This window comes from Alosa pseudoharengus, unplaced genomic scaffold (assembly GCF_046254945.1).
Source record: "Alosa pseudoharengus isolate Yale_2024_CS ecotype anadromous, Long Island Sound unplaced genomic scaffold, YU_APseudo_1.1 YU_APseudo_1.1_scf_3, whole genome shotgun sequence".
Lineage (NCBI taxonomy): Eukaryota > Metazoa > Chordata > Actinopteri > Clupeiformes > Clupeidae > Alosa > Alosa pseudoharengus.
The window spans coordinates 27,446,344-27,466,986 of record NW_027468718.1 but is presented as its reverse complement, the minus strand read 5'-3'; the positions used below and the strand labels follow the sequence as shown (position 1 = coordinate 27,466,986).

Genomic DNA, 20,643 nt, shown 5'->3' with positions numbered 1-20,643 from the left:
TGCAATGCTACGGGTACCCGGATGGTACAAATGGATGACAAGTTGCTGTGAACAGATTTTAGATTCTAGATCTTTGGTTGTGAACATGCACATTGCATTGTTTTAAGCCCCTTATAGTTGAAATCTAAACTTCACAAAGAGACAAATAACGGCTGTATGTGATAGCCTCTCCTAACACTTCTACAACAACCTACTGTAGCACACTTAACAGGCACTTATCATGCACTGACTTCTCTTCTGAACTACCACTATCTCCTACCACATTTTGGCTAGTAGTAGGCCTAGCCTTAGCCTACTATAGGCTATCCTCTGTAGTTTGAATGTTATTCCTTATTTTGTAGCCTACTTTACTAAATGAATACATTTAGCCATAATGTAATAATGCAAGTATATGTTGCACAAATGTTGCAGAGAAAGATTAATTGGTAGCATTGAACACAGACTCCAAAAGGGAAGCCTATTGACTTCAAACAAATGCAGCCAGATCATAATCATAATATACTTTCAGGGAACATGATGTCCACCACCTCACACTCCCCTTATTTAACTATGCCAGGGCCGTAGTCACCATAGACATTGAGGGGGACGTGTCCCCCCCAATATTCAAATATGACCAAAATGTCCCCCCCAATATTCGGACATAAAAAAATAAAGAAAGAATAAAGCGCTATACTAGGTCTACAGGAAACCAACATGTATCTGAAATGTAATCAAACGTAAATAACACCAAATTAGTGACCTATGGTTCCAGAGTAGCCTACACCCCTGAGTGGTTTGTCCTGGTGATTTTCCGTTTTTCGTTAGTGGCGTGCGCTATCAAAAGCTTCCATTTACTGCACCCTACTGCGGTGAGGTAGGGCTGTCAACAATATCGCAAAAGCTACCGGAACAATTTTCACAAAACTTCTTGGAAAGGTGTAGCACAGGCTAAGGAAATCCCATACATGTTTGACGTTTGACATATTCTTTCACGTCTTTAATGCATTCATATGCTAGTAGTAATGCCAGAAATTACCTTGTATAGGCCTCTTAGAAATGATTGTTGCATCTTGCATATTATTTAGATGCGAACTCAATCGCGCATCCATGCAGGCAAAACGTGTGGCGACGTTTACAATACGTGATAGCCTAGTTAATATGAATCGCGGACAATAACCAAAGAAAGGAATTTGCACCTCCATTCACCAATTAAAGGCTGTAGTAGGCCTAATGTTTCTACATGTTGGCACAAAACGTCATTTCTGTCAGAAGCCAGTCTATAATGCATACAGGGGTAACATGAGGTGAGTCAGACAGAAGAGGGGTCTGTCTTAGTTGCCTATTCCTGAATCCTGTCCCTTTCAAACTACGTTAAAATTGTGTGATTAGCCGCCAGCATAATAAAATCTAAATTAAAAGACAAAATCTTATTAGGCTCCAAACCTATGAGTCTAAGCCTTAGTTTAAAAAAATCTTCAGGTGTAATAAGTCAAAGAACCACATTCTGTGTAATATAGAGGTTATCAAAAGATACTCTAGTTTGTAATTTCTTTTAAAGTATACATTTTGAACACAAATGGAGTCAAGGGTCCAGGGATGGACCAGTGAAGTTGCTTCTTCTCCACCCTTCTCTTTTCACAAAACTCACTGGGGGGGGCTTCTGTTTGGGGGTCCCTCCACACCCCACCACAGATTTGGTCCCCCCCAATGTTGACATCATGACTACGGCCTTGAACTATGCTCAAATGTGTCAATAATTGCATGAAGATGCAATTTTTGTGTGTGTAAAAGCTGGTTAAAGGAGAATTTTGGTGTTTTCACATAGATATCTGTTTTTCGAGATCACCGAATAGCCTGTCGGTATGGAAAAACCCCTCCGTTCTACCTAGCTTGAGTTTCTGTAGCCAACAGCTAGAGTTGCCAGGCAGCTAATGCTACACTCTGGGGGCAAATTCAGGAGCCCCCATGTTCATGCCCCCAGAGTAGCACTGCGGATTGTGTATGAAATACACCCTACACATACACAATCACTTGGGGTGGTGGATACATCTGGCATGCATGCACAACTGTTTCGGTTAGGTAAACAAAAACAACAACGACCGAAATGCAGTGTTGCAAAGAGTGTATGAAACATGTTAAATATGCAAACACTGATTCTGTGCAAACACTGACACCCCCTACATGTACTATACTACATACTATAACTGAACTAAAAGTATGTTAGAAGTATACAACTTGTATCTTCACAGTTTATCATTTCAGTAAAGGTTGCAGTACAAAATAAAGTACGAGTTTACTATTATAAACGGACAAGTGGGTCAATTTAGTCTGAAGAAGTATTAAAATAATAGGCTTACAAGTATCACATGAGTGAACTTTAAGTATACTTTTTTGGTAAGGGATATTATTTCTAGCATTAAAATGCTTAACATGAACACTCATTAGCCGGCCAGATTTGACCTTTTTCAAATAGCACAATCTACTGCTCTACTCTATAACAAACACTGTACACCAGTGTTCTCATTTTATATATATAAATTGTTTTCAACAGTTTAAAGGAGAATTCCGGTGTGATTTTGACCTAAAGTGTTTTGAAACATGATACCGAGTGTGAACGTATGTCTCATAGCCCATCTCGGCTTGTCCCCTGCACTCCGAAATCTGGCGCTAGTTAGCCGATGCTACCAACAAGGCGGTCAATGGTTGTGCCTCGGCATCGGCATAGCCATGCAAATAAATCACTGTTTTACACCATTTACGAGGCTCAATGTATCTCCACACTTCATTGGCAGACTTCCAAGGGCCCTGACATTTAAAACGAGACATTGAGAACTTTGAAAAAGCACTGGTAGTTTACTTACAAGACGATATATACAGACAGTATCTTCTCGAAGTTTAGCGTTTGCAGCCATCTTGAATTTAGTCACGATAAGTCGAGCGACGAGTAAGAATGAACAGGTATGATAAGGGATCAGATTCCAAAAATAATTCCGTGGAAATGCATGGATTCCAGTTGCTGCTACTGGAAGAAACTGTAATCCATGCATTTCCACAGAATTATTTTTGGAATCTGATCCCTTATCATACCTGTTCATTCTTACTCGTCGCTCGACTTATCGTGACTAAATTCAAGATGGCTGCAAACGCTAAACTTCGAGAAGATACTGTCTGTATAAATCGTCTTGTAAGTAAACTACCAGTGCTTTTTCAAAGTTCTCAATGTCTCGTTTTAAATCTCAGGGCCCTTGGAAGTCTACCAATGAAGTGTGGAGATACATTGAGCCTCGTAAATGGTGTAAAACAGTGATTTATTTGCATGGCTATGCCGATGCCGAGGCACAACCATTGACCGCCTTGTTGGTAGCATCGGCTAACTAGCGCCAGATTTCGGAGTGCAGGGGACAAGCCGAGATGGGCTATGAGACATACGTTCACACTCGGTATCATGTTTCAAAACACTTTAGGTCAAAATCACACCGGAATTCTCCTTTAAACGATTTCAACAGTTCTTCCAGTTTTGTCATAAACTGACCTCAAAATGAATATATTTTGTAAAGAACTTTCAACAACCAACGCTACACACTGACAATGAATATAGGTTTGAAATCACAGATTTAATTGATATTAGATATTTCCATTATTGTTATGCTCAGGATTAGCCATTGCAAAATAACTGTAAATAACTGAAATGCAGTGTTATCAGACAACCAGGAGTGTTTTCGGTTTGTGTAGATTTTTAGTAGGCTATTATAATTTTTTGTCGAGCATCATAAGGCTATATTAGGCCACTGATTTTGAAGACACAACTTATAGTGTATTACAACTTGTGATCAATATCAATTTCAAAGTTAGTTATATAATCATTCATTTCATTATTGTCAAGCAGTTCTCTGTCTCTCAAACAATTATTGTATACACCTTTTATAGACAACACTGAATACACACATATTTCTTTAGCCAACATGATTTTCTCGAATTCTAATGAGTTACTTGAGCTATAAAAAGACATGAAAGACGAAAACGTGTGAAAACACCTCTCAAGGGAAATACTTTTGTGGTCTTGGGTTCCAAATCCGCTTGCCTCACATAATGAAGACACAATGTAAACTGTTTGTCTTGCTGGTGGCATTTTTCAAAATATGTAATAATATAAATGTACTGTTGAACACACATCAGCTTCTAAACAGTTAGCAAATATGATAATAATGAGATTTCACTGTGTTATTAAGCCTAGGTTTTACATCATTAGGCCTATATAAACCATGTAAGTGGCTTTGTAAACCACAAACCAAGGTCACTGTTGATTCAGTTGAGACAGGAAAGCAGCAAAAATGGTTGGGCAAATGACACAGATCTAAGCAGGTGGGAGATGAAGAAGCAAACAGTGAGAAGCAAGGGGCTTCGTCTTTTTAATCATACAAAATAAATATAAAAAATAACAAATATCTTATTGTTACGAGAGTAATGTGACTGTATTTTTTATAAATGACAGAGAACATTGTAATGACAAAGCATGTCACATGTCTATAGCGAATCCACAATTGAACTCAAGTCTGATAATTGTCTTTAAACACTTTATTTTGCAACCGAAGAAATACAGCCGAAAATGTATACTATAAAAGCCACCATTAAAATATAAAATCACAGCGAATTGTTTAATTTGACAAATACTTATACCCACTTTGATAAAGAAATAAGTGATGTAATGTCACAACTGAACAGGGTAAATGAAAATAACTGATGCAAAGTTCATACCATGTGCATGTATTGGCTGTTCTTTACCATGTCAGGCTCGGGTTGGCCACTGTTGTGGAGTTGAGCAGGCCTCACACAAAGTTAAGTGACTTCGGGGAGGGGCCCTCTTTCCCTACGTGGCCTTTTGAGGGAAGACTCCTCAAGTTGATGGTCGGACGAATGAGTTAGGTTGGCCAGTCTCAGCTCCTTTTCTACAGGGACAAATAAGCAACGTCACAGCAAAGGATACCTCAGTTTGGCCGCAAACGACAGCCTTCCTCCTACATGCATATGATAGATGACTTGAAATGCATCTGTTTCTTACCTCTCTCTTTACTCTTTTTACGTTTGCAAAGGCAGCACGTGATACTGAGAATGATTAACACCACTAGTCCTCTTCCAGCCAAAATCAGCCACAGGTCCATTCCAGACAGCTTTTGTTGCTCTGCATCTATAAAGATGCAATACTCTGACTCAGTTATGTGCCCAGCACCTAAAAAAAGGATAATCATTTACGTTCTGTGTTTCATCAATGAAGACTTCGCAAGAAGGCTGCACATTTTCAGTTCAAATCACACTGGTTCCATTTTTAACAGCACATGAAAAAGTGTCATTAGACTTTAACTCTGCTGTGCTTAAAGTCAGAATTGTGTTATCTCTCCCAACCAGCTTCTGACCATTAAGGTTTCATGAGAAGGCCATCCCGGTGGAACCCATGCATGTCATCTGCACGGTGACAGTGCCTTTGTTACACCTGAAAGTCCCAGTGGGTGTGTTCACCTGCACTGTTGTACCTTAGTTTCCATTAAAAAGGCAATAAAGGAAGGATGCTCAGATGCGGTCCAGAATAGAAAATATTAAACCAACCAACACAGCAGTCACATGGGAAACATGGTAATGCACACACCTGAGCACACAGGTTTGACCTCACTGCTCTTCTCCTCACTGACTTGATTCTTGACCGTGCAAGAGTATCTGTCTCCAGCCTTGAACAGGTTTGCGGTCAGAGTCAGTGTTTGCTGTCTCTGTCCTATCTCTTGGTTGTTCCTGTGCCAAATGACATTCACTTCTGGACCTCCAGGTGTGCATGTCAGTAAAGGCCATTGTCCAGCGCAGCTGTACTTCACCTCAGGTGTCTTCACCGGTTCTGGAACATAAATCACAATTTCCAAGGTTGATACAGTATAAAATAAAGAATGACCATGTTCAAATTCAACACAGAACATAAAATTGCATTGCTGACATCAGCACTTGAGTTTTATTATGATAGTAATATTTACCAAGGACACAAAGACGCTGGGATGAGAAGTGAACATGGGCACCCATCCTATCATGGATTATGGCAATATATGTCCCAGAATCAGATGACTTGATATTGTTTAATATAAGTGATCCATCAGGTTTAATTTTGCGCTTTTCGTCTTTTATTTCACCTCGTTTGAGATAGAACACTCTTGCATCCATTTTAAATGAGCATCAGCTGTCAGGCCTTTGTATGGCATAGGGATGAGGACATTGGCACCTATTGGTTTGGAAATATTGCAAGGTGCTGTAAAGAGAACTAGATGTACCGTAGAGTGGTACAAAATATGACCGCCGCCCAGTCCAGCACATTTTTTCCACAAAAATAAATCACGCTGAAAGGCCTATATGATTCTAACTGTCTCACTAAATTGCATTATCCACACTCAATTCTCACTGATATCTGCTAGACAACAAGTACCAAAACATGATTAGTTCATAGATTTCACATGTAAAATTCATTTTATACAACCCCACCTCCATCTTGCCTGTTCATAATTCTGAGAAAATCTTGAATTGTGTGCATGTGTGCATGTACATGTTTATGTTATGTGTGTGTGTGTGTGTGTGTGTGTGTGCGTGCTTGTGTCTGTGCCTGCGTATGTGCCTGTGCATGCAAGCGTACATATGTCTACTGTGTGTGTATGTGTCATACGTATGATTACTGTGAATGTATGTGTGTGTGTGTGTATCTGTTTGTGCACATGTGTGCACATGAAATGGGTTAACATGACCCCTGGAGGCAAACATACGGGAAAAAATGGTCATCCTAGTCCCTACAGTTCTCAAGATATTCACAGAGAACTGTGTCTGCCCTACCCTCCTTTCGGGGGGTCCAGTCCAGCGGGGGGGCTACAGATAAAAACGAAAAACGACGGTTCCATGCTATCCATGTGGGGTTACATGCCCACCAAGTTTTGTGTACCCCGGTCTTTCAGTGTCCCGGGAATCCTTGTTGGTGTACGTCACTAAATGTACACATACATTATTTTATTGTAAGGCCCCCCATGAACGAAAGTACACAAAACTTGGCATGCATTTGGAGGGTGTCATAATGATCCTACACTTTTAATTTCGTGCAGTTTTGACCTTGTCAGCCAGAGATATTGTGATGAAAACACCTAATTTTTTGCTTTTTAATTTTTAACTAGGTGGCGCTATACATGAAATAAGTGGTAATGGGATGGGTTGACATGGCCCCTTGAGATCAACATACAAAAAAAAAATGGACCTCCTAAACCCTACGGTTCTCGAGATATTCACAGAAAACTGTGTCTGCCCTACCCTCCTTTCGGGGGGTCCAGTCCAGCGGGGGGGCTACAGATCAAAACGAAAAACGATGGTTCCATGCTATCCATGTGGGGTTACATGCCCACCAAGTTTCGTGTACCCCGGTCTTTCAGTGTCCCGGGAATCATTGACGGAAATTTGGGCATGCGAAAAAGAAAAAAAAAAAAGAAAAAAATAAATTCTGACTAAACCTATATGACCGCCGCTTCGCTGTGCAGCGGTCATAATAAAGGTTGGAAATTAAATTTAATTTTGAGCCTTTTGTGCCTACAGCGATATAAGTCATATTCATCTCGTATCCATTTCACATGATCATTCAGAACTTTGTATGGGATAGGGATGGTGACATTGGCTCCCACTGATTTGTAAATAGTGCAAGATGCTGTAAAGAGAATAAGGACAAAAATATATGTTGGCTAAGACACACACACATACACACACACACACACACACACACACACACACACACACACAGTCAGTCAATGAGCATAGCGTCTTGACTCTTGACCTAAACTTAAGCCATCATGTGCCGTGTGAAAACTGAGCTGACCCAATAATGTTTGTGTTGGATCTTGCTGATGGTATTAAGTTAGATTTTGTGTAGTAATGAAATTATTGTTAAGTGTCTCACAGGATCTGGAGAATGAACAGGAAGTATTTAATGGACACTGACTTTCTGAAATATGTCAATAACCACATAGATCTATTTATAGAAACGAATGTAAAAAGTGGGGATCCCCAGGACAGACCGGGTATTAACATAGTTTGGGATACTTTTAAGGCATACCTAAGAGGAATTATGATCGGTTATGCGTCAAAAAAGAAAGCAGAATTTGATAAGGAATTAGATAAAGTGAGAGAAGAGATTAAATTACTCCAGAGAGCACATAAGACCCAAACAAATAGTAAAATTTATAAAGAACTACATGAAGCTAAATTAAAACTGGACAGCCTATTAATTAAGAAAGCAGAGGACTTCAAGCTTAATTCTAAAAAAATTAATTATATAGCTGCCAACAAATCAGGCAAACATTTGACCTCTTTAATAAAGAAAGTTTTAAAAAGACAGCCTATAGTTCTAAGAGATGAAACCTCAAACAAAGCCCACACGAGTAATCAGGCCATAAATAATGAATTTAGATCATTTTATGAAAAACTAGATGTACCGCAGAGCGGTACAAAATATGACCGCCGCCCAGTCCAGCACATTTTTTCCACAAAAAGAAATCACGCTGAAAGGCCTCTAACTGTCTCACTAAATTGCATTATCCACACTCAATTCTCACTGGTATCTGCTAGACAACAAGTCCCAAAACATGATTAGTTCATAGATTTCACATGTAAAATTCATTTTATACAACCCCACCTCCATCTTGCCTGTTCATAATTCTGAGAAATTCTTGATTGTTTGTGTTATGTTTATGTTATGTGTGTGGGTGTGTGTGTGTGTGTGTGTGTGTGTGTGTGTTTGTGCGTGCTTGTGTGTGTGCCTGCGTATGTGCCTGTGCATGGAAGCGTACATATGTCTACTGTGTGAGTATATGTCATACGTATGATTACTGTGAATGTGTGTGTGTGCGTGTGTATCTGTTTGTGCACATGTGTGCACATGAAATGGGTTAACATGACCCCTGGAGGCAAATATACGGAAAAAAAATGGTCCTCCTAAACCTTACGGTTCTCGAGATATTCACAGAAAACTGTGTCTGCCCTACCCTCCTTTCGGGGGGTGCAGTCCAGCGGGGGGGCTACAGATCAAAACGAAAAACGATGGTTCCATGCTATCCATATGGGGTTACATGCCCACCAAGTTTCACCTACCCCGGTCTTTCAGTGTCCCGGGACTCATTGACGAAAATTTGGACATGCGAAAAAGAAAATAAATAAATAAATAAATAAATAAATAAAAAATTTGAAAAAATTACAAAAAACCTATATGACCGCCGCTTCGCTGCGCGGCGGTCATAATTATATACGTCAGAAATAAAAGACCAGGACTCTCTTCCTTTTTTAAATTCAATAAACCTCAAACGTCTTTCTCCTGAGCAAATCGAAGATCTTAACAAGGATATAACCAACACAGAAATACAATCTGCCTTAAAAAACTTTCCACTTAAAAAAGCTCCGGGAATGGACGGCTTTCCTATAGAATTTTATACCACATTCTGGCCTAAATATCATTCCTTATTCACAGAAGTAGCTATCGCAGCGCAAAAAAACAATAGCCTCCCTGAAACAATGTACCAAGCGATTATATCGGTCATACCAAAACCGGGTAAGACCTGCGAAACACCGTCTGATTATAGGCCAATAAGCTTAATAAACTGTGACAAGAAGATCATTACTAAAATCTTGAATAATAGACTGGTACAGATTCTACCAAGCTTAATCCATTATGACCAAGCTGGTTTTATACAGCATAGGGATTTAAGAACTAATACCAGAACATGCATCTCCCTCACTCAATATGCAAAGAAACACAAAAAAGATTTAACTTTAATGGCTATTGACGCGGAAAAAAGCCTTTGATAGACTAGAATGGTCTTACTTGTTTAGGGTGTTGGAGGTATATAACTTTCCAGTAAATTTCAGGAATATGATTAGAACCCTCTACAGGTCTCCTAAAGCATATGTACATACAAATGGAATTCTATCAGAACCTTTTTCATTAACTAGAGGCACTGCCCAAGGATGTCCTCTCTCACCATCATTGTTCGCATTGGCAATTGAACCCTTGGCTCAAAAAATTAGAGAGACAAAAGAGATAAGAGGTATTGAGATAGGTAAAAAACAGTTTAAGTTAAGCTTATTTGCGGATGATCTATTACTATATTTAAGCAATGCAATCACCTCAGTTCCACACGTAATGAAAATAATTACAAACTTTTCAGAGATCTCAGGTTATAAAATGAACATGGCAAAAACGGAGCTGTTGGCAATAGATTCCTCCAAAAAGGACTTGGAAAAATTCACACAATTTCGGATACAGAAAAAATATATAAAATATCTTGGAACTTATATTAGCCATGACAAGACCCAGCTGTATAAAGATAACTATCTTCCACTTGTGAAAGACTTTAAGAAAGATGTTAGGAAGTGGCAAGATTTGAAGATTAATTTAATAGGAAGAATAAACCTCTTCAAGATGATGTGGCTACCGAAATTCTTATTTAAATTTCAAAATATTCCTATAACGCCTCCTAAAACCTTTTTTAAAGAGGTAAATTCGATAATTTCTTCGTTCATTTGGACAAATAAGGCATGTAGATTGAAAAGGAAAGTTTTGTATCACCCAAGAGCAGAAGGGGGTCTTAATCTCCCTAACTTAGAGTTTTATCATGTAGCAGCTCAGACATTTTATATTGATCGTATAATAAATAAGACAAATGAAGATCCATGGGTAGACATAGAAAACAATCAAGTACAATGCAACAGTTTACTGTTAGCACTTTTTTCCAAAGACAACATTAAATCAACAAACTTTGTTATTAATAGTACATTAAAGGCATGGAATAAAAAAAACAAATTCTCCATCAAGAAATAGGGCTTCCCAGGCACATACAAATATGGAACAACCCATCAATAAATATACAGAGCACCCAGCTATACTGGGAAACATGGATAAAAGCTGGAATCCAGCGGTTGTCAGATGTCACAAATTACAACTCTGTTGCACCATTCAGTGAATTAAAAAGTAAATTTAACCTAAAAGACACAGAAATATTTAGGTACATGCAACTGAAGAACTGGATGACTAGGAATTTCGACTTGGGAAAGGAAATCAGCCCTGAAATGGCTAAGATCTTAAGCCAAAGTAACAAAAAGAAGAAATTGATCGGCTCTATGTACAATTTATTGATAAGCATGGAAAGCAGTGATGTATTACTACAAAGTATATACAATAAATGGACTGAAGACCTAGGAGTTGATGTTACAGAAAAATGGAAAGAATGCTTGTCACTAACATACAAATTAACTACTAATGAAAATCTGTGATTAATACAGTTTAAAATAATGACAAGGATATATTATACGAGAGATAAAATAAGCAAGTTTGATAACACATCATCAGATAGATGTTTAAAATGTAACCTGTATGGTGATTCCCTCCTGCATGCCTTTTGGTACTGTAAAGGAATTAAGAAGGTGTGGGAGAGCATAGAGATTTGGTTATCTAAGTATACCAACAGAAAAATCTTATTTTCTCCAAGAATGTGTATTTTTTAGGATATAGAGGGAATAAGATATCCTACTAGCTGGCAGACACTTTTTTCCTCTCTTATCTTTAAAAAACTAATATTGCAAAATTGGAAAAATAAGGAAGCTCCTTCAATAGATAACTGGAAGGCCTTAATGAAGTATTACCTGTGTATTGAAAGATCAATGTCAGAGGACACAAATAAAAAGACACAATTTGATAGCCAATGGAGCCAAATTTATAATGCCCTCTAAAATGTATCTTTAGAACCCCTCTATTTATGTTTTTGTTTTTGTTGTTGTTGTCGCGTTGTTGTTGTTGTTGTTGTTGTGGGTGAGTGAATGTGGACCATGTGTGGGGTGTATGGGTTAATAGGGGCGGTGGGGTGGGGGGAAGGGAGGTGGGTTGGTGGGATTGGGTCGGCATAATCAATAATAAATACTAAAAAGTATTGAAGGAAGCATATTGTGTAAAAGTAGAGATGAAATACTGTTTTGAGGAAATTCTGAAACTGTTCCTTTTTTTTCATCGAGTTTGTTCTTACCTTTTTTGATGTACTTCCTGGTACCTAATTATGAAGACTCACAGAAATTAATAATAAAAAAAATTATAGAAAAAAAAAAAAAAAAAAAATTATTGTTAAGGGCCGTTCACACCAAGAATGATAACCATAACTATAACCAACTATAAAAGCGTCCACACTGACCAACGATAAGAAAAGTCTCTCTTTGTGTTGATGAATGTGATGGCTAAAATTTGATGGATTCTGATTGGCTGTCAGCTTCTCAAAATCACTCTGAAAGTGATCTCCAATGATATTGTTCTTCATGTCATAATAGTTATAGTAAGATCGTAGTTTATGTGTGGACGTGGTCATTCATATGAGCTAGAATTATATTTTTCAGTCTTGGTGTGAATGGCCCTATACACTTTAGACTTTCTTGCACTTTGCTATATTGAAATTGGGCTCTAAATGTGAAAGTTCTCTTGAAAGCATATAGAACATCGCTGGAAAAAAAATATTTAAGAGTTAACAAAAAATAGAGCATTTTTTTTACTTTTAATGTGCGCACATTTTTGTTAAAAATACAGACAATATGGGTTTATTCAAACTTGAAATACACAAATACACAATGAAGCTCTTCCCTTCTTCAAGTACAGACTTATTATTAATTCTAGCACTTCAGTTCACTTTATTACAAGTACAAGGGCTTGAAGCCTCAGTTACTGGGCATACAGTATAAATATGTACTTTTAAATGACTCACTAATTAGGAAAAATAAAACACTAGCACAACAGCAAAAACACTGAAATCTGTGACTCACCCACTTCTGACATTGATACATGAAATAAACTGATGTGAAGAAGGATTCCTAAAAACAACATCTCTGAAGGAATCTCACACATCTATTTGAGGCCAAACAGTAATGTGTCAAATGCATCAAAGGACTAGTTAGTGGTTGTGGCTTGTGATGCGTTGTATGTCACACGTCATTTAGTAGGTAGACTGCATAGGTGCAAACGTGATTGCTTTTTCAGTAAATTTGTTTTAGTTATTTAAAACATACACTATAGGGGCAGCCGTGGCCCACTGGTTAGCACTCTGGACTTGTAACCGGAGGGTTGCCGACCAGTGGCCGCGGCTGAAGTGCCCTTGAGCAAGGCACCTAACCCCTCACTGCTCCCCGAGCGCCGCCGTTTTAGCAGGCAGCTCACTGCGCCGGGATTAGTGTGTGTTTCACTTCACTGTGTGCTGTTTGTGTTTCAGTAATTCACCGATTGGGTTAAATGCAGAGACCAAATTTCCCTCACAGGATCAAAAAAGTATATATACTTATACTATATACTTATATAATACAAGATAATACATCAATTATTAATAATTATTACATCAATACAAGATAATACTGTTTGACAGCCTGGTATGCAAACTCTGAGGCAGATCGCAAAAGACTTATCAAAAGGATCAAAGGATCATAAAAACATCTGAAAAACATAACTGGACTTCCACTGCCCTCTCTGGAGGACATTTTCAAGCTGCCTCCCATCCTTGTAATTCTCTGTTCTCTTTGTTAACCTCTGGGAGGCAATACAAAGCACTGAATGTGCGCACCTCCAGATTGGAAAACAGCTTCTATGCAAGGACTAGATAGATAGGTAGATAGGTAGATAGATAGATAGATAGATAGATAGATAGATAGATAGATACTTTATTGATCCCTAGGGGAAATTCAAGACTATCAGTGAACTGAACAAAATCAAACGTTAATAACCTCAAAATTCAATCGTGCTATAATGGGACATCTTGGGCAATAATGGGACTACTAGTGTGAATGTGAAAGAGAGTTCACATTGTGTTTGTGGGTGTGTGTAAATGAGTGAGCGAGTGAGTGTTTATATCTCAGGGAACATTGCATTCACGGGTTAAGGATCTGTAGCTGAATGTCATAAGAGGGTGTGCAATAACCTGTTGTTTTGGTCTATTCTTACACATTTTTTGCAGAATTTGGCTCATTATGTCGAAACTGTTCTCACAACCCAAATAAGACTTATAACAACTAATTTTTAGCCAAAGTGACTGTTAAAAACCTTCAGAGATCTATAGCGTCTTTCAGAGGGCAGAAGTTGGAAGAGATCATGGCTCGGATGTGAGGCGTCCCTGATGATCTTGGTTGCTCGGTTCAAGCTGCGTTCAGCATACAGAGAGTGGACTGATGGAAGGTCACAGCCAGTGATGTTGGAGGCTTTGGTGACAACTCTCTCTAATTTCCTCTTGGTGCGACTGTCAGAGCTCCCATACCAGACGGTGATTGAAGATGTGATGATGCTTTCAATGATGGCTTTGTAGAAGAGCAGCAAAATCTTACAGCTGTTGTTTTTCTATTGCAAGTTTTACAACAAAAAATAAAACATCATAGTAATCAATACAGTACTGTTACTGTACTGTAAACAAAGCAAAAATAACTCAGGAAAGTGTAATTGTAGAAAATATGTAATTGCAAGGGATGGTGTTGCAGGTTTATAGTGGGCCTAGATCCCACCTTCAATTGGGTTCTGGACACATACAGTCACCTCATCTACATCAAACAATGTCCCAATGTCCTCCTGGGCTAAGAAATGGGGAAAATATCACTTTGTGTGCTGTATGCACCCTTGAACTGACCCCACCTCAATGTCTCTGCATGCCTCTTCCATTGCTTGCAGGAGAGGCATGCAGGCATGTGGTTGGTGGTCATATACTTTCCATTCCAGGTTTAGAAATAGGGAGTAGAGGGGCAAGTACAAAACTTTACACGGGTACAGTAAAGGTACACAATTGAACAAGTACACAATGGCTTACCTATGTAGTTCTAAGTCTCAGACTGATTGGTGTTCAGTTTTCTCAGTTAATTGCGTTTCCACTGTTGGTTGTAAATTAGTTGACAGAGGTCTATGGTGTTGGCTGAGCTGCACACACCACAGCCATTGGAGGTAGTCACACTCATTGGCTGGCCAGATGTTTGACCTTTTTCAAATAGGCTTTCTTCACCAGGCATGCCTAATGTGACAGTAGGGGGTGCTGTCACATTGCACATCTGCTCTTGCCTACTCTCTCTGTAACAGGCTATATCAATTGTTTTTCATCAGTTTAAAGAATTAACTGCAATAAACTGACCTTAAAATGTATATATTTTGTAAAGAACTTTCAACAATCAAATCTACACAATGACAATGAATATAGGCTTGGCCCCTAGGCCTACATTTGAAATACCAGGTTTAATTTTAATTTAAATAATATTTCCATTATTGCAATGCTCTGGATTAGCCATTGCTAAATAACTATATTGTCATGAAATCATCTGATGTGAAATGCAGTGTCATCCAGACAACCAGAAGTGTTTTCAGTTTGTATTTTTTTTGTAGGCTATTAAGATTTTCAGTCACCATAAAGCCAGACTTAAGGTAGCCATTAGGTCACTGATTTAGCCAGTATTAAAACTTGTGATCCATATGAAATTCAAATTTGCATTATTGTCAAGTAGTTCTCTGTCTCTCAAACACACCTTTTGTATAGACAATACTGAATGGATGTACACACATATTTATTTAGCCAACATGATTTCCTCGAATTGTGCTAAGTTGCTTGAGCTATAAAAAAACATGAAAGACAATTATGGTGTGATTTAAACCATAGTGTGAAAACACCTCTCAAGGGAAAAACTTTTGTGGTCTTGGGTTCCAAATCCGCCGGCCTCACATGATGCCATCGTGTGACATGATGTGAACTGCTTTTTATGTTGCTGGCATTTTTCACCTCACAAAATATATAATAACAACAAATGAATGTGTTGTTATGTCCACAAGCCAGCTTGTATTAGGCTTGCAAATGTGTCAATTATTTCACTATTGTATTAAGCTTAAGTTTTACACCATTAAATAAACTATGCAAGTGGCTTCAAAATGTCAGTGAATGCCCTGGTATGTTCTCATAATGTGAACAAGATGTCTCTATCTCTTGCTGCTTTGTAAACCACAAACCAAGGCCCCTGTTGATGCAGTTGAAACAGGAAAGCAGTTGGTTGTGCAAATGACACAGATCGAAGCAGGTGGGAGATGAAAAAGCAGACAACCACTCAGTGAGAAGCAAGGGGCTTCGACTTTTTAATCATACAAAATTAATCTAAAACAGAACAAATTATGTAAGTTATGTGACTATATTGTTTTAAATGACAGAAAATATACATATTCAATTTTTCATTATTGAAGAGAACAACATGTAACAATGTATTTAAACAATATCCAACAAAAGTATGTCAGTTGATAAAAATGCATCTTCTTTTAACGGTCCACAGGGAATTCCAACTTATTCTGATATAGGCAGAAAAAATACAGCCTGTGAAAATGTGTACTATAAAAGCCTCCATTTAAAAAACATGTTGATAATAAAGTATAAAATCACATCAAATCACAGAGCATTGTTCCATTTAACAAATGCTAACCCACTGTCGTTGGTAAAAAAATAAATGACAAATAAATGAAGAAAGGAACAACTGAACAGAGTAAATGGGAAAAAATTAAGCAAAGTTCATACCATGTGCATGTATTGGCTGTTCTTTACCATGTCAGGCCTGGGTTGGCCACTGTTGTGGAGTTGAGCAGGCCTCACACGAGGTTTGGGGACTTCAGGGAGGGGCCCTCTTTCCCTACGTGGCCTTTTGAGGGGAGTCTCCTCAGATTGATTGTCAGGCGAATGAGTCAGGTTGGCCAGTCTCAGTTCCTTTTCTACAGGGACAAATAAGCAGCGTCACAGCAAAGGATACCTCAGTTAGGCCGCAAACAACAGTCTGTCTTCTAATGTGAACATGTGTCTGATGTGCTACCCATAGTGGTCATTTGAAAAAGTGCAAACTCACAGACTAAAATCAAAGAAATCAACCATTAAAGTCTCAGATGCATATTAGATTACTTGAAATAGCATCTATTTCTTACCTTTGTCTTGACTCTTTTTACGTTTGCAAAGGCAGCACACGATACTGAGGATGATTAAGACAATCACCAGTCCTCCTCCAGCCAAAATCGTCACCATCAGCCATAGACCATGTAGGTCCATGTTAAGCCACTTTGACTGCTCTGCAACTATAAAGATGCAACATTATGACTCACGTGTGCCTAGCACCTAACTTAGAATCATTTACAGTCTGTGTTTTCTGTACCTTTGCAAGAAGGCTGCACATTTTTACTTGGAATCACAGTGATTCCATTTTTAATGACACACGAATAAGTGTGATTAGACTTGAACTCTGCCTCGGTTAAGTTCAGAATTGTGTTATCTTTTCCGACCAGCTTCTGACCATTGCGGTTCCATGAAAAAGCCATCCCAGTGGAACTCACGCATGTCATCTGCACGGTACCTTTGTCACACCTGAAAGTCACAGTGGGTGTGTTCACCTGTATTTTACCTTCAGTTCACAATAAAGAAGGAAAAAAAGAAGGGTTGTCAATATCAGATGCGGTCCCAAATAGAAATATGAAACCAACCAACATATACATAGCAGTCACGTGTAGTTTTACACAAACCTGAGCACACAGGTTTGACCTCACTGCTCTTCTCCTCACTGACTTCATTCTTGACCGTGCAAGAGTATCTGTCTCCAGCCCTGAACAGGTCTGCGGTCAGAGTCAGTGTTTGCTGTCTCTGTCCTATCTCTTGGTTGTTCCTGTGCCAAATGACTTCTGGACCTCCAGGTGTGCATGTCAGTAAAGGCCATTGTCCAGCGCAGCTGTACTTCACCTCAGGTGTCTTCACCGGTTCTGGAACATGAATCACAATTTCCAAGGTTGAAGTATAAAATAAAGAATGACCATGTTCAAATTCAACACAGAACATAAAATTGCATTGCTGACATCAGCACTTGAGTTTTATTATGATAGTAATATTTACCAAGGACACAAAGACGCTGGGATGAGAAGTGAACATGGGCACCCTTGCTATCATGGACTGTGGCTTCATATGTCCCAGAATCAGATGACTTGATATTGTCTAATATAAGTGATCCATCAGGTTTAATTTTGCGCTTTTCGTCTTTTATTTCATCTCCTTTGCGATAGAACACTCTTTCTTTTCCGTGCATCCATTTTAAATGAGCATTAGCTGTCAGGCCTTTGTATGGCAAAGGGATGAGGACATTGGCACCTATTGGTTTGGAAATATTGCAAGGTGCTGTAAAGAGAATAAAGGTTGGAAATATATGTTAGCAAAAACCTGCAGACACACGCACACACACACACACACACACACACATATATATATACACTCACAAAGGTTGGAAATATATGTTAGCAAAAACCTGCAGACACACGCACACACACACACACACACACACACATATATATATACACTCACAAAGGTTGGAAATATATGTTAGCAAAAACCTGCAGACACACGCACACACACACACACACACACACACATATATGTATACACTCACAAAGCAAAGAGAAAAAAAGCTGTCCCGTAATACTTTATTTAAAAGATAATGGAACACATTAACACTGTGATGTTGACATCATAGTATTATAATAAAGGCGTCAGAATTTTGACTCGTTTTCACCGTGAATAATCCCGATTCCCCCCAGATACAAATGAAAACCAACATATAATGTTCTGCCATGAATCTTAAACCTTACTGATGGTTGTGACACATTATTTGTGCTAAAGAATACAGGTTTGCATATGCACAGGAAGGAACTGGTACGTGGTCATTACATCAAAAATATTTGTAAAGGAAATGCACTGTTCAGTCCTTCCCTCCCTTGATATTTCATGGCCTATGGCATTAAACCCCATACCGACCAGTTTTCCTATGTGAATGTAAAGACACCATTGTACACCATTGTCTCTAGAGGAAGATCACAATCTGATTAATGTCAGGATAGCAGACCAGTTGGTCATCTTAGTGAGGCTTTGATAATCATCACAAAACATTGAAGTGCCTCTGACAGCGATGATTTATTGAAGAAGAGTCATTGTGTCAAATTACACACATTTGTATATTTATCTGTATAATATTAACATTTGTTGAGCAATGAATAGGACCATCAGTGTCTGAACAACCTGGACACATCTGTTCTAAACTGATAGAAATGATCAAGGAGTTATTTTATGTTGTCTTCACTTTATACAAAACCTTCATGTACATGAAAAATGCTACGGCCCCTAATTTCAATATGGGCAAAATGCAAAGTCAATAAATGAGCGTAGTGTCTTGTGCATGAACGTAAGTCGTCATGTGGCGTGTGAAAACGGAGCTGACCCAGCGAGCTTTATGTTTAGGATCACGCTCATGGTATTAAATTATTTTGTGTAGTTATGAAATTATCGTTAGATTTTAGATTTTCCTGCACTTTGCTTTAAATTTGAATTTAAATTTGGCCCTGTGAAAGGCTAGTGCATGGAGTTAACAAATGACTAAGCACTTTTCATTTTTTGCACATTTTCTGTTTAAAATACAGGCAATATATTTATTCAAAATTGAAACACATGGATACACGATAATGCTGTTCCCTTCTTCAACAAAGTGCAGACGTATTATTTATTTATTTGGAAGATATGATTCAATACGGTTTAATTCACAGATAAATACAGATTAATTCAATGGGGAAATGAAACGCCACATTTTTGTACTTCTTTTTAATAAACATAAGCACAAGGGTTTGAAGCCTCTGTTACTGGATATATAGCTACTTTTAAATGGCTCACTAATTAGAAAAAATAAAGAACTATAACAACAAAATGATTTAAATCTGTGACTCACCCACTTCTGACATTGATACATGAAATAAACTGATGTGAAGAAGGATTCCTAAAAACAACATCTCTGAAGGAATGTCACAAATCTAATTGAGGCCAAACAATGATCTGTGTCAACTGCAACAAAGGGCAAGTTAGTGGTTGTGGCTTGTATATACATGTCACACGTCATTTAGTTAGGCGTAGGTGCAAACGTGTTTTTCAGTCCATTTGTTTCAGTCATTTAAAACAGGATGCCCTTTTCTCACAAAAATAATACGTGCTATCATGCATATGACAGAACCAGACAATTGATAATTGACACAACTGCTAATTTGTTCAATTTGGTGCTGGCTGTTAGAAACTGGCTAAAGAAACGGTTCTGAAACTGGCTAAACAAACAGTTCTGAAACTGGCTAAACAAACGTTTTTTGTTCTCATTTCAGTGACATCCCAGATAGCAAAGGGGCGTTTAGGGGCGTTGAATCCACGTTTGTTTGAAGCGGCGGAGGTTGATTCAACGTGGATTCAACGCCCCTGTGCTATCAGGGATAATTATGTCAGAAGTGTCATGCAATGTGGGTACAGACACTACTTGTGAATCACCAAGGTTTACTTTAGTGAAGCACTGTACACAAGTCTTATGTGGGTACAGACTTGTGAATTACCGTCTTTACACACACACACACACACACACACACACACACACACACACACACACACACACACACACACACTAAAAAAAACAAAGCAGTGTGTAATATTATATATGCGATGTGGATACAGATGTACATTGGGTTAGGGGGGGAACTATGAATTCTGTGATCACGGTGAGGTGGACTGTGCCATGCGGTATCGGATTTTTTTTAAA

At 38.4% G+C, this 20,643-nt stretch overlaps 1 protein-coding gene across 1 annotated transcript; it reads right to left on the bottom strand.

Moving 5' to 3' along the window:
- Positions 1-16,131: 16,131 nt before the first annotated feature.
- LOC143099703 (uncharacterized) lies at positions 16,132-20,155 on the bottom strand. The gene is made up of 7 exons (XM_076262630.1): positions 19,798-20,155; positions 17,925-18,203; positions 17,561-17,794; positions 17,197-17,442; positions 16,973-17,119; positions 16,575-16,765; positions 16,132-16,351 (listed from the first exon to the last, which is right to left on the bottom strand). Exons 1-7 carry the CDS (start codon positions 19,856-19,858, stop codon positions 16,322-16,324), a joined length of 1,188 nt encoding a protein of 395 aa, XP_076118745.1. The 5' UTR covers positions 19,859-20,155; the 3' UTR covers positions 16,132-16,321.
- Positions 20,156-20,643: the final 488 nt, after the last annotated feature.

Excerpts from the sequence above, each read along its gene's own strand:
- LOC143099703 (XM_076262630.1), bottom strand. The coding sequence starts at position 19,858 with ATGTTGTTTTTAGGAATCCTTCTTCACATCAGTTTATTTCATGTATCA. Across the intron at positions 16,766-16,972 it reads TAAAAAGAGTCAAGACAAAG|AAAAGGAACTGAGACTGGCC; the intron begins GTAAGAAATAGA and ends TTGTCCCTGTAG. Across the intron at positions 16,352-16,574 it reads ACAGCCAATACATGCACATG|AATAAGTTGGAATTCCCTGT; the intron begins GTATGAACTTTG and ends TGCCTATATCAG.